This window comes from Lycorma delicatula, chromosome 2, assembly GCF_047948215.1.
Source record: "Lycorma delicatula isolate Av1 chromosome 2, ASM4794821v1, whole genome shotgun sequence".
In the NCBI taxonomy this organism is placed as follows: domain Eukaryota; kingdom Metazoa; phylum Arthropoda; class Insecta; order Hemiptera; family Fulgoridae; genus Lycorma; species Lycorma delicatula.
In genome coordinates, this window is record NC_134456.1 from 231,173,847 (window position 1) to 231,188,099 (window position 14,253).

Here is a 14,253-nt window from a genome sequence, read left to right on the forward strand (position 1 = left end):
AATGTTGGAGAAAGTCATGCACAGCTTTGAGGAGAGACTCCAAATTTGGGTCTGACAAAAAGGGGATGTCATCTTACTGACATTATTTTCCGAACCTAATTAAGGTATGTTGATTTTAAAAATGAAATTAAAATATTATTATTTAATGTAAAACTTTTTTATAAATAAAAGAACTGGAGTTATTCAGTAGTAAAAAACATGCATTCCTCTACTCCACCCTTTATATATATATATATATATATATATATATATATAGAAAGAAAGAGAGAGTTTGAGGGAGTTCAGAAATTCAATGTGCACAGAATTTAAACAAAAATAAATAATATCTTATAGTTATTATATGTCTCAAAAATGGTTTGTTTTAATATATATATATATATATATAAATCTTTGAAGATGTGCCTGACATCACTTTATTTTTGGTTGAATTGGATCATAGATAAATCTACAATGATCAAATACAAGTGAAGAAAGGTAAAAAAAATACTCTTTTTATATGTACTTTCATAAATGAAATATACTTAATTTTCAATGAAATTACCTCCTGAACCTATGTACTTGGTCCATCTTTAAACAAGCTTTTCATTATCTCCCAGGAAAGAATTTTTGATTGCCACTTTTCCATCACTTCTGTGACCTCTTCATCAAAATAAAAATGATTCCATCACAGTTCTTCTTCATGAGCCAAAAGGATTAAAATTTTTTGGAACTAGGTCAGGACTGTATGGTGAATGGTATAGAAGGCAAATAATGACGGTTTTGTTAGATGAATGAGATCGAGAAATATCTTAATGCAAAATCACATCTTCTGAAGATTTGCCATGCCTTTTGAACTTCAGTTTTTGCACGGTGATCACAGTAGTTCACTATTTATCGATTTACCTTTACATATGAAGTGAATAAAAACTGAACCTTCCATTTCCCAGAATCCTGTCATCATAAACTAACCTGCAGACGTTTTTTGAATTTTTTTTCCCAAAGGAGCTAAAGGATGTTTCTACACTAAACAATGTTCCTTACTTTCGGGTTCAAAGTTATAGGTCCTTGCCTCCTATTAGTTACAGTGCACTTCGGAAAAGAGTCTCCTTGATTTTCACATTTTCAAAAGCTTCTGGGAAATTTTCAAACAATTTTCTTTATGGATGTCTATCAATTGTCATGGAACCCAATAAGCACAGATTTTCCAAAAATTTAAAGAATCCTGAATAACTGAAAATGCCAAACTGTAGTTTATATTCAACTTACTAGCAACTTCATTAAATTTAAAACATTAATTATTGTGAATCTTTTCTTTAATTGCTTCAACAATAGGACTTTTCTTTGAAGTAGAAGGCCCACATTTACCACTTCTTATCTTAGAAATCCTACATTTTTTAAAGCAATCAATCCATTCATAGATCTTACTTTCGTTTTAACAATCTGCTGGTTTCACCCTTTTCAATTAAGGAAATGTAGTTTTGCTTATATTTCTGCCTTTGCTCCATCTGACAAAGGACCACTCATTTTAAATTTAATTTCAAGCACAACTGCAAGTATCTAACACTAAAACAATATTCCAATGTACAGATGAAATGAGATTACGAAAACTCAGTAATGCAAGACATATGATTGGGAAGAAAAACTTCAGTTTCTTTTTTATTTTTCTGGTAATTATTCTCAGAAACATGACTGTGATCATCTAAAGTTCCTCACAATTTGTTTTAAGACTTCTATATAAATAAAAGCAGAAGTGTAGGTTGAACTTTGCAAAGTCATACTGTGAGCCTTAATGTTGTTGATAATAATGTTAATAGTGATAATCTATTTGTAATTTTTAAAATAATTTCATGGACACTATGCATGCAAGAATTTTTATCTCCTTCAATCATTGGATTTGAATTTACCACATTACTTTCTACAGGAATCAGCAAAGCAAAGGTGCTGGCACTGATCAAGCAGGCTGGAACAAATGAGTCCTCAGATAACTGCATATAAAGCATTTCATGATTACCACTTTAAATCAGTTGATTAAAGTGTTTCAAAACAAACCAAATCTGCCCAAGTCTGTACATTCACACAAGTAAATTATTTACATGATTTTTTATAAGTTCTTCGGTTAATCTGAAATCTGTAATAAATATTAGTAATCCATACATGACTGTTAATTTATAAAACAAATTTTAAAGTGACTTGCCAACAAATGCTCTACACTTTAAAATACAAACAATAAGGGCAGTATGAGATTAAGACTATAGAAAAGTTTAATCCACAACTACATACACAAATACTATCTGAATGTAAATTGTATGAGGATGGGTTAAATTAAATACATAAACTAAGAGACTAATTATACAATGTAATTTTTGTTAATTTCACATTTCACTGTATTCAATAAAAATGTATATGTTAAAAGCTATTAAATAATTACCATATCCCATGAGTATGCTTGGACCCAGTAAATAACTCTATTAATTCCAGACACAAGTTGAAGATGCTTTGAATTTGTCACTCTATCTTCAATTAAGTATAGTGTAAATGAAGCAGGAACAAAACTTAAGGCAAATAATACAGAAATAGCATGAAGTAATGAAATGCCACTCTGTTTTCTGTAAAAGTCAGAAATACCAGAATAAAAAAAAAACCAATAAAAATCACTTAAAATAAATTATGGAACTTTACAGGTACATTATGAAAATAATTACTATTAATTCTAATTAATTTTCCTAAAATAACTTACAAAAATATTTTATCAAAACAAAAAAACAACTGAATTATTATAGTATAAAGTTTCACGTCAATGTAAAATTTTATGGGAAAAAAACAAGATTGTACTTTGTATTACTTAGTATTATTTCAATACAAGATGATGCCTTTAATACAGCTTTAGCTTTATTAAATTATTTGTACTAAGATAAAGGAATATTGCATTATTTAAGACTGGTAATAGTAATTATTTGACAAGATATTTTCTTAATACACCATAATACACATCAAATTAAATCCTATTCCATTTTATGTTATTTTATTACAATTATTTTAACGGCAAGAAATGTATTGACACTTAAAAACATGGGAAATTGCAGTTTTTATGTCCATGTAGTAGTATCATTTAAATTGAAACTGTGGAAGTACAAGTTTTTCAAAGTTCCACCATACTGAAATATCTTAAATTTGATGAGAAGGTAAAGATAAAAAAAGTTTATGTTTTAACATATTAACTACATATTTTACAAAAGTTATAAACTTAAAAGTTTCATACAGAAAAAAGTATATAAAACCATGGTTTTCTCTAAATGTAAACAGAATTTTTCTTGCTATAAAAACATTTTCATTGAATAACATAAAACAGAATTTTATTATCATTAAAGGCAGCTTTAATCTTGTTCATATTAAACATTTTTTTAGGCTGCTTGGTTGCAGACTGTCACAGCTCAATCTTTTATTATTTTCTTTCATTAGCTAGACTATTGTATTAATGTTTGATATTTTTCTAGGTACCATTTTTGTGCAGTTGTGCTCCTATATTGTTGAATTATACTTTTATTGTAAAAAAAAAAAAAATTAAAAAAATAATAATAATAGTATTTAGTATTTTTATTCATTTATTTTTAGAATTAAATAATCAGAGATACAAAATACTGAACACACTGAAAAAATGTTAAAGGAAGGTAATAATGCAGAAAGAGTTGTTTGATAATGAACAACAAAGGAATAAAGAAATAATTTGAGTAAAAAGGGTGGCAGGAAATGAATAATAAAAAATAACAGGGTTTCTTGTATAAGAAAAAATGCAATGAAGAATAATGTCAACAGCAGAGGCAAAAAAAAAACTGAAAAAAATTGACCTGAAAGTTTAATTATTTTGTTTGAGGTACTACTGAAATTAAAGAAAAACAGAACATATCCTTCAAGAAAAAAAATAATAAATGTTGCAGTTAAAAATACCGTACAAATTCAATCATCCTACATTATTATTATAGGCCAAGCGGCTAAGTTTGAAAAGGAAGTTAAACTTAAAAAAAATATTTTCAGATGGAATAATGATACCGATACTGAAACCTCTGAACAAATAAATACGATGTTCAAGAGAAAATTATGAAGTAAATTCCCTTTTATATTTCTGTACATGACCTTTACACTGAAGTTGGTTTACATTTTAGCTGCTGTAGCTTAAAGTAAAAGAAGAAAAGAACTAACAAGAAACTTCACTTAAAAATGTAACAAGTGGAAAACTGAGAGTTAGAAAATACTTCAACTAAAAATTTGTATTCATTATTACATAAAAAGATACAGTGTATCTGAGCATTTCTACTATTTTATAAAATACGCACAAGGTCATTATTCAAGTTTGGAAAAAATATCTTATCTTTCAACCATTTTATACACTCACAATTATTTTATGTTAAAATAATAAAAGTAAACATTATTACCAATAAAAATATATAAATAAACATGCCGATAACAATTATCTTAGTCTAGGAGTATATTTGATAAATAGTTAATAATAGTGATCCAATGTAAGTTTATAATTAAGGTTTAAATATATTTTTTGTGCTGGTTCCATTCACAAGAGCAAATGAAATATAACGCAACTTTCATAGACCAACCATTAAACCCCACACTTCACTTTACGTCCATTAAACCAATTATTCATTATAAAAACAGCAAAATATTTAAAACAATAGAAATATTCATACTCTCTAAATCGATCACCATTTACTTTGAATTAATTTCAAAATATAGAATTTAAGTATTTAAATTAAGCATAGTTACTACATCCCAAATAAATATCTAATTGCACAGTTTATTAATATATTACATCTGTCTATATTTCTTTTATTTTAATAAATACTTATAGTATTGCATCACACATTTATTTGGATCATTCTAACACGTGACATTTATACACAGTGATTAGAAACCGAATGCACATTTGTTAATTACATCAACCAGTGGTATTCTATATCTTATACTTAATTTTCTTGTCTTATGAGGGGCACTCAAAAAGTTACCTTTCCTAGGGGTATTGTGAGTTGTGTTTGATATCTATATTTAGTTCATAATATATGTGTGCTATGACCTAATTGTGACTGAATTTCTTTTACACTTGTTGATGCAATAGTCCTCTGAAGTTAGTAACCTGACTACTGCAATGGATTTGCAGAAATTGGAGCGTTGATCAGACATAAAGTTTCATACAGGAAGGGAAGTGTCCAAAGGACATCCATAGTAGGATGGTGACTGTGTATGGTGATAGTGCACCTTCACAACACCAAGTGAAATTCTGGTCCAAAGAATTTAAGTGGAGCAGGGAATCCATAGAAGATGATCCCCGCAGCAGAAGACCTGTGGAAGCAACCGTACCTGAATCTGCCAGAAAGAGGACAAATTGGTTATGGAAGACAAGCATGTTAGGGTTGCAATACTTGTTACAGAATGTGAGATGTCTGAAGAAACCATTATAACAATACTTCATGACCATTTATACATGACAAAAGTCAGTTCCCAGTGGGTCCCATGAAACCTCACATCACATCAGAAGCAATGTTGTGTGCAGTTGAGTGCGGAAAACTTGGAGCTGTGTGAAAGGAATCTTATGGATTTTTTTCATCAGGTTGGTGACTGGTGATGAAACATGGGTTCATTACTGGGATCCTGAGACCAAACAAGAGTCTATACGGTGAAAACAAAAAGAATCCCCAAAACCCAAAAAATTCAAGACCCAGCCATTGGTTGGGAAGATCATGGCCATAATTTTTTGGGATATACATGGAGAATAAGCAGACTATCACTGTTAATGTCTTCGCTGAGTATCTTCAGAGGCTACAAGCAGCAATAAAGGAAGAACGGCGAGGGAAGCTAACCAAAGGTGTCTTACTTTTGCATGACAATGCTCCAATCCACTCATCACATGTTGCAAAGCAAACTTTGAGGGAGTGTGGATTTCAAGAACTTCCTTACCCTCCCTACAGTCCAGACCTGGCCTCCAGTGATTTTTTTCCTGTTCAGAAACCTCAACAAAAACCTTCGGGGTAGACATTTTCATGTCTGTGATGAATTGAAAGCAGCTGTTTCAGGGTATTTTGAGAAGCAAGATAAAAATCTTTTTTACTCTGGCATAACCTCTGTGCAGGTGAAATGGAGCAAGTGTGTGGAAGGACAAGGTGCCTATGATAAAAATGATAATGAAACTACCTCTCCACCACCACTCTTTCTAAGGTAGGTAGATAACTTTTTTAGTGCCCCTCATATGTCAAATTCCACTCATCATTGTACACAAAATTGAAAATTAAAATCAGAACATTTAAATTTATTAAACAATAATAAACTTACATAAGTTCAATATTCAACTGTTTTTTAGTAAAATTCATGGGATGATTAATGGCTCTAATCCCATATAAATCTGCATCTGCTGCTTTATCGCTCTGTAAAGAACTTCTCAGTACAACATTATTAACCGCATTCAAATACGATACAGATGATGCCCAGCCTTTATTATTATACCATATCTGAAATTGATAATTTATATTATATCACACGATATCCATTTTCATTTTGATAAAACAAATCAAGAAACAAAGTTATTTAAAATAAATAATAAGTTATCAATGATCTGCATTGATATACAAATACATAGATCAGAAATATTTTCGGAATAAAAAAAAAGAAGATAATTAAAGCAATTTAAACATCTACAACCACGAATTTCAAGAATCCATGTACTTCTACTAGCCCTCAAAACATCATTTTGTTTCAAAAAATTTTACCAAATTTATTTTCTTAATAGTTAAAAAATTAAATATGTTAGCAATGTAACAGCTTAATTTTTTAATCAATGATTTAAAATTTTTATAGATGATGATTTAAAGATTTAACAGTTTTTAAATCTACTTCAATAAATTTTGAGATGAAAACTATTAAAACCTTTCTTAATCCGAGCTAGCTTTTACTCTAATATTTTTATCAAACAAGTTTTTACTTAATTTAACTTCTCTTACTGAATAGTTATTTTATTAGAATAATCTGCTATTTTAACAAACTAGGTGCAACTTTTCACAATGATATAAAGTAACACTCAAGTATTATAAACACCTCATTGAAATGAGTCACAAATGAACATTACAAACAACAACATGAAAATATTACATAAACAAAAAGCTAAAAAACTAGACATAGATGAGTGATGTACACACAAAAACAAATATAAACATTTCATACAAACAAGCACAATCCAAATAAACGTAATTTTTTTTATAACTGTTCACTTATTTTTTTGTCAGGACTAAGATAAGAAAATAAGAAGAATGCAAAAGAAATAAAAAATATTAATAAATAAAATGAAAATGTAACATAAATTATAGAGAGCCATCTGACAGCAGACAACATAGCAATGAGGAACAACTGAAAAATGAAATCAAAGCAGTTATATCCATTAAAAGCTACTGTATTGAAAGTGTCAACAAATATTTTCAAATGAGCAAAGTGACAATAAGCTTAATAAGTGACAATTCGGATAATATACAATTAATATGCTTGATGAATACCAGATAAGGTAAGGGAAGTGCAAAAACATTTATACAACCTATTTATATTTGGCCTCTGTTTCTTCTACAGAACTCTTGTAACCTACTATAATTCTTCTCCTAATATAACACTTTTCCCAGACAGTCCTCAAAATTTATTTTCTTCAAGACATTAAAGTAGCAAATTATTTTTATTACCACCATATATACAAAACTATCGGTACAATACATGCAATTATGTTAATATATAAAGATATTGTTAATAATAATATATTACGTAAATACATAAAGGTAATACTTAAATCTGAGTTTGTGGAATCACACAGCTCAGATTGCAAATATGTTTGCAATAATAGTAAATTTAAAATAATTAAAAACTATTATTAATAAAAACTATCATCAAAATTTACATAAGTATTACAGACACATTTATCAATAATATAGTTTAATTCACAATTCTTCATGTCAAAATCATCAAATTCCCAGGGATTGATAAAAATTTCCATCAATGACAACATTCCACAATCTGGTAAATGGTCTGTCTCAGTGTACAACAATTGCCCTTACAGACAAAAATTTTGAAATATTTATGCTATAAATTTGAATATTTGCTGCTCTTAAATTTGTTCCATATTTAGCACAGTGCATGTTTTACAGGGCATGATGAAGCACAATGATAAATTTTAATTTAGCTCGTTTCAAGCCGATTTAACATTTTTTAAAGTACTATTTCTATCCATTTCCTTTTCTTAGAGCCGGACAGATTTAAATTATTCTTAAATTCATTGTTAACGTTGGGTATGAGGCAAATATAATAAAAATGCCAAATCTGTTGGCAAAATTTCACATCTCAGCTTTATTTAGAACAAGATAAAACTGTAAAAGAGATAAATTTCCAAGTATGGAAGACAAAAGGACAACTAGTATAGCTTCTAAAAAAAAAACTGCATCATTCTCTGGAGTATGAATGGGTGCATTGACAAGAAGACAGTCAGCTGACAACATACAGCGACTATTAGTCGCTGACAACATAAATATTCTTAAGATGTATCAAATACTATACAATTCCAAATTCACAACTAGATCAGAAGAGACTAATTTCTAATGTATAACTTCATTAATATTAAAAAACAATCAATATCATTAACAATCAATTAACAGATTTTTGCCCTTCTGAACTGATCTGCTTTGATAAAAATTCTTAAGTGTGCTTCAAAGCCTAAACCCATCTTTCATTGCTTATGATGACACTAAATGTAAAAAATGGGTTTGCAATAATTTGCAGTTTCATCACATGAGTTTCTGGTACACATAAAAATTTCACTGTTTCTAGTCAGTAAATGATTCTAGTTCCATAAATGATTTAAATCTTGTGAAAAATCCATGATCTGCTCAAATTTTTGTTAATCAGGATTACACTGGAGCACGGCCTCCAAGTTTGTTATTATCTTCAATCAATGTTTAACCACTTCCTGAAACACAAATGCTACAAAAAAAATCATGTATGCGGTAAATACATGATTTTTTTTTGACACTTTTTTTTTGACTGATTTTTTTTTTTGTTACAGACTAGTTAGTGTGTAATATTCTAAAACATCACATTCTGTAAGCATTATGATCCAGTTAAAATCACAGAACAAGTCTTACTACACGGTCACAAACTGTCTACATGTAAACACATGGTTCCTATGTACACACATTCTTCATGGCACACTGATTCACAAGTTAGTGCACCCAATTATCTTTCAAGGCTGCAAAGTCATTAATCATCATCAATACAGCTTCTTTCTCCTTTTTTTTGTTTAGCCACCAAAACCACCATAAGGTATTACTTAAGAGGATGAATGAGGATGATGTGTATGAATGTAAATGAAGTATAGTCTTGTACAGTCTCAGGTTGACCGTTCCGGAGATGTGTGATTAACTGAAAACTAACCACCAAGGAACACCAATATCCACGATCTAGTATTCAAATCCACATAAAAGTAACTAACTTTACTAGGAATAGAACCTCAGAACTCTTGACTTCAAAATCATCTGATTTGCGATGATGAGCTCAGTACTACACCGACCTGGGTATCGATACAGTCTAGGAACTTTTGACAGCATTGTTTATTCTTAAATATTTATTACAATCCAACAAAAATATAAAATACCTTAATATTATTTTTCTTATATAATGTTTTATTCTGAAATTCCTCTGGGCTGGTTTCTTTCATTAAAACTAATCTGACAAGATCTGAATAAGATAAATCAGGCACAGGTGCTAAGTATCCAAAATTATATCCACCCATCCTGAAAAATAAATGAAAATACAACCACATTTTTTTTAATGCAGGATATAACGTAATAAATTAGTAAAATATATATTATCATTGATTAATTCTTCATAAGTAAGCGTTTGAATAAAAAAAGGTAACAGGAGGAAAATATACATTTTAAGTATATTTATACAACATATGCTATGTACATAAATACCACATCAAATGGCAATACTCTCGGTGGCAATCTGCAATTATTATTACAATTATATAACTAGTAATTTAGTTTATAACACTTATGAATGCAAATAACATCATGGATTAGATAAGATAGATATTATTTATTTGAATTCATGTGGTCAAATTTTATTCACCTTCCATCTTTTACATAAATATTCATGTATTTTACACAAAAAAATAAGTATTGTTCAGATCAGTAAGACATATATTAAAGTAAATGAACACATGCTAATGCAGAAAATAAATAGAAGAGATAAAAACAATTTTTACACGAGCTAAGTTTTATGAAAAAAAGCAAAGAAGAATACTTTTTTTTTTAAAACAAACTTTCATAAATTTCATTCTCTTACTTAGATTTTCAATGAAAAATCCTCAAAATCCTGAAGAATAAAGGTCCTATTAGACAGCTGTAAAAATAATCAATTAGGAAATACTTCTGGAGAAATTTTCCAAATATAAAAGCTGGTCATTAACAAGATAAACTGAATATTAATCACTTAAAAGTATACAATAATTAAATTTAGTAGTTCACAATAAGTTTTCAGTATTAATGACAGATAAATGAATGAATGAACACGTAATTACTGTACGACTGATGATGTACAAAAATCAATATGTAAAAATGATCATTTCTGGTTAGAAATCATCAGACTATCCAAAGGCCCTGATACCTAAACTGCTTAGCATTTATTTATTGCACACCTATGGTGAACACTTTTTTATCTTTTCAACATGTATCACATCCACTTGCCTATGTCTTCTTTTCTTTTTACTTTTACACTAAAATCCACCAATAACAAATCACATAATATTTGTCTTCAACCATACGATCAAAGCAATTACTTTTCTTTTGAAAATAACCTTGAACAGCTCTCTTCTTTATTTCTTTATTTTTTTTTGTGATTTATTCAGCTACTGTTGCTTCTCCATCTTCAGTTACAACTAAAATCTACTGACATACACAGTCCTCAACACCCACGTTTCTTGTTATCATCACCTCAGATGGCATCCTTCTACCTATGTCTGGACACCCGAGAACTAATGCAAATATCTTCTCTCACATTTCATATACCTTGATTCATTTCCATTTCTTTGCTAATGAAAAAAAGCCAAGTTTTCTGTATCCATATTCATCATTAATATTAATCTTATTTATCTGATGCATTTCTTTTTTTTTAAATGTTTAATATGATTCTATCACCATGATAACAGCACTCATCTTCAGCTATTTCCGGAACTATCAGATAATAATCAGCATTAGGGGTTGTTCTGAATAAACATATTTTCTGTTTAATGAAGACCATCCTTAAAATCACTGACACATGTCAAACAATGAATACAGCTAATGCAGTGATCATCATAAACTTAGTAAACTATGTCATAAGTCTGTAAATATTTTCTAAGTTTTAAGCAAAATATAAAATTCACTTTCCATTCATGAATATTATTATAATTATTACACAACACACTCTAAACTCACATGAACAAAAACCTTAGCTGAATGAATAATCACTGAAGGATGATGTAACTGACACAGCATCATTTAGTGGACTTTATGACAGCACCATTTAAAAGGTTTGAAAACATTCTGAATGGACTTTGAAAATGGCTTAAGTTGTAATAACTAGGTCTTGGGCTAGACAATAAACTGCATTTCATACATCCTGACCGTTCCACACATCTGATAAATCCCAGAAAATAATAAGAGAGCATTTACAGGATGTGAAGTAAGGATAAAATCCTAATAGCTAGAATCACTCATTTCATAAACGGTATACAGTCAATACCATTCTAATACACACACACACACATATACATGTAAATTGTATGCATTAATTTTATATTTTTTTTATTAGCTATAAACTACATGTGTGAGTGTGTGTGTATATTAATTTTTTAAACCTGTTATTCTGTGTGTTAATTAGTATTTATAAACCACCAGATACACATATATAAAGCAAAATGATCTTACCTTCAATCTAATAAGGCCTTTTCAAATCCTTTAGATTCATCATCGGTTATTAAAAATACTATAATTAACATTAGCATTTACATGCTTCGTCAATTATGTCATGACTGATTAAAATTATTAGTCAGACACTAAAATTCTATTATACAGGCCTATCAATTTAAACAGATCATCCTGCTCAAAATTTATTAAACTGAAATTTTTATAGTTGTATATATAATATTTTTCCAACTGCTCAGTTTGTTTTTAATGTTACAAATTTCCAATATTTTAAGATTATTTACTAAATCTGTAATTTTATGTCCATTTGTAATCAAGTGATCTGCCATATTTCATGTTCTGAGAATTTTGCTTTAAATGATCTATCAGTTTTACCTATATATATGGCATCACCGTCTGTATATTTAATTTCATATACGCCACTTACAATTAAATTTGTCAAAAATATAATTAGTGTTAAAATTAAAGAATCTTTCAGAATTATTATCTACTGGTTTATATGCAATTATATTGTTCTGTATTATAAACATTCACTATTTTATTTGTGTTTTTGTTTATATAATTAGCATAAGATTTATTTTCTATTATAATTTTTATAACCATTCACTGGAATAAGGGTAGTGTTTTTGTTATTACATTCTTCTTTAAATATCCCCTGTAAATGCTATCAATAAATGATTAATTGTAGCCATTTTGTAAAGCTATATTTTTTATATACTCTAGTTCATTATTTAATATGACCTCATTGTTACGTGAATAAATAACAGATCTACGTATCATACCACAGTAAGAGTTTCTCTTATGTGAAAATGGGTTATTTCAATTTTTATGAATGTTTATATTATTTGTGGTAGGTTTTCTATATATGCTTGTTTCAATTTCATTAGTTTTATTAATTTTTATGTTTATATCTAAAAAATGTATCGTCCTGTCATTGTCTGCTGCCATAGTAAACTTGAGTTTATTATTAAATAGATTTAGCTTGTTTAATATTATTTGATGTTCCAATGTTATGTTAGAATTAAATATAACAAGTATGTCATCCACATATCTCACCCATGAAAGAATATTATGAGTGTGTAATATACCATGTATCCACTCAAAATTCTGTAGATAAATCTCTGACATAATGGAAGAAAGTAGCATACCCATAGGTAAATAATTATGTTATAATTATACAATTAGACAATATGTGTTATACAATTATATAAACAAAAACACAAATAAAATAGTGAATGTTTATAATAAAGAACAATATGCAACTGCATATAAACCAATAAATAATATTTCAGAAAAATTCTTTAATTATAACATTAACTACATTTTTGATAAATTTAACTTAAGTGGCATATATAAAATTAAATGCACAGACTGTGATACCATATATAGGTAAAACTGATAGATCATTTAAAGCAAGATTCTCAGAACATGAAATATGGCAGATCACTTGATTACAAATGGACATAAAATTATCGATTTAATAAATAATCTTAAAATATTAGAAATTTGTGACTATAAAAACAAACTGGAGCATTTGGAGAAATATTATATTTATAACTATAAATATCAATTTAATAAACCACCACATAAATTTTGAGCAGGATGATATGTTTAAATTGGTAGGCCTATATAATAGAATTTTAGTATCTGACTAATAATTTTAATCAGTCATGACATAGTTGACGAAGCATCTATTTAGCTAATGTTAATTGTACTATTTTTAATAACTGATGATGAATCTAGAGGATTTGAAAAGGCCTTATTAGATTGACGGTAAGATCATCTTTCTTTATAAGTATATATCTGGTAGTTTATAAATACTAATATAGTATCTATATTACAGTACCACCCAGTACAGAATATTGAGATAAGACATATTTTACCTTAATTTTTCATGAAAGTACTTTTGCAGGATCCTGCATCCGCAGTCATGATTGAAATAATTCCATTATTGCATAATAAAAATAATGAAAGTTGGGTATTAATTTACACGAGTGTTGCTCTGTTGCAGTTTTTATAAGATCGTCTCCCTCAAACACTGTCTGATTGAAATTCATTTTATATACAGAAATGTATATATATATATATATATATATATTATAACAGGGCAGTTTCACAACACCTGGAATTTCTAAAGTAGTAGCACTTGAGAAAATAAAATGTTGTGTTATAATCAAAATTATAATGCCTATACCCATATAATACACCAGTAAAAAACTGTACCCTTCAAACCATTGCCATCCTACTATTGGCATTCACTAGCTAAAAGCCATAGCAGCCT

At 28.6% G+C, this 14,253-nt stretch overlaps 1 protein-coding gene across 4 annotated transcripts in view; it reads right to left on the reverse strand.

The window, feature by feature from the left end:
- Positions 1-14,253, reverse strand: part of LOC142319723 (phospholipid-transporting ATPase ABCA1-like) — a 240,390-nt gene that overhangs the window by 52,524 nt on the left and 173,613 nt on the right. For all 4 annotated transcript variants that reach the window (XM_075357320.1, XM_075357321.1, XM_075357319.1 and 1 more), the window contains 3 exons: positions 9,659-9,797; positions 6,313-6,488; positions 2,408-2,585 (listed from right to left, as the gene is read on the reverse strand). In XM_075357320.1, the coding sequence (XP_075213435.1) occupies positions 2,408-2,585; positions 6,313-6,488; positions 9,659-9,797 (493 nt within the window). The remainder of the gene's footprint in view (positions 1-2,407; positions 2,586-6,312; positions 6,489-9,658; positions 9,798-14,253) is intronic.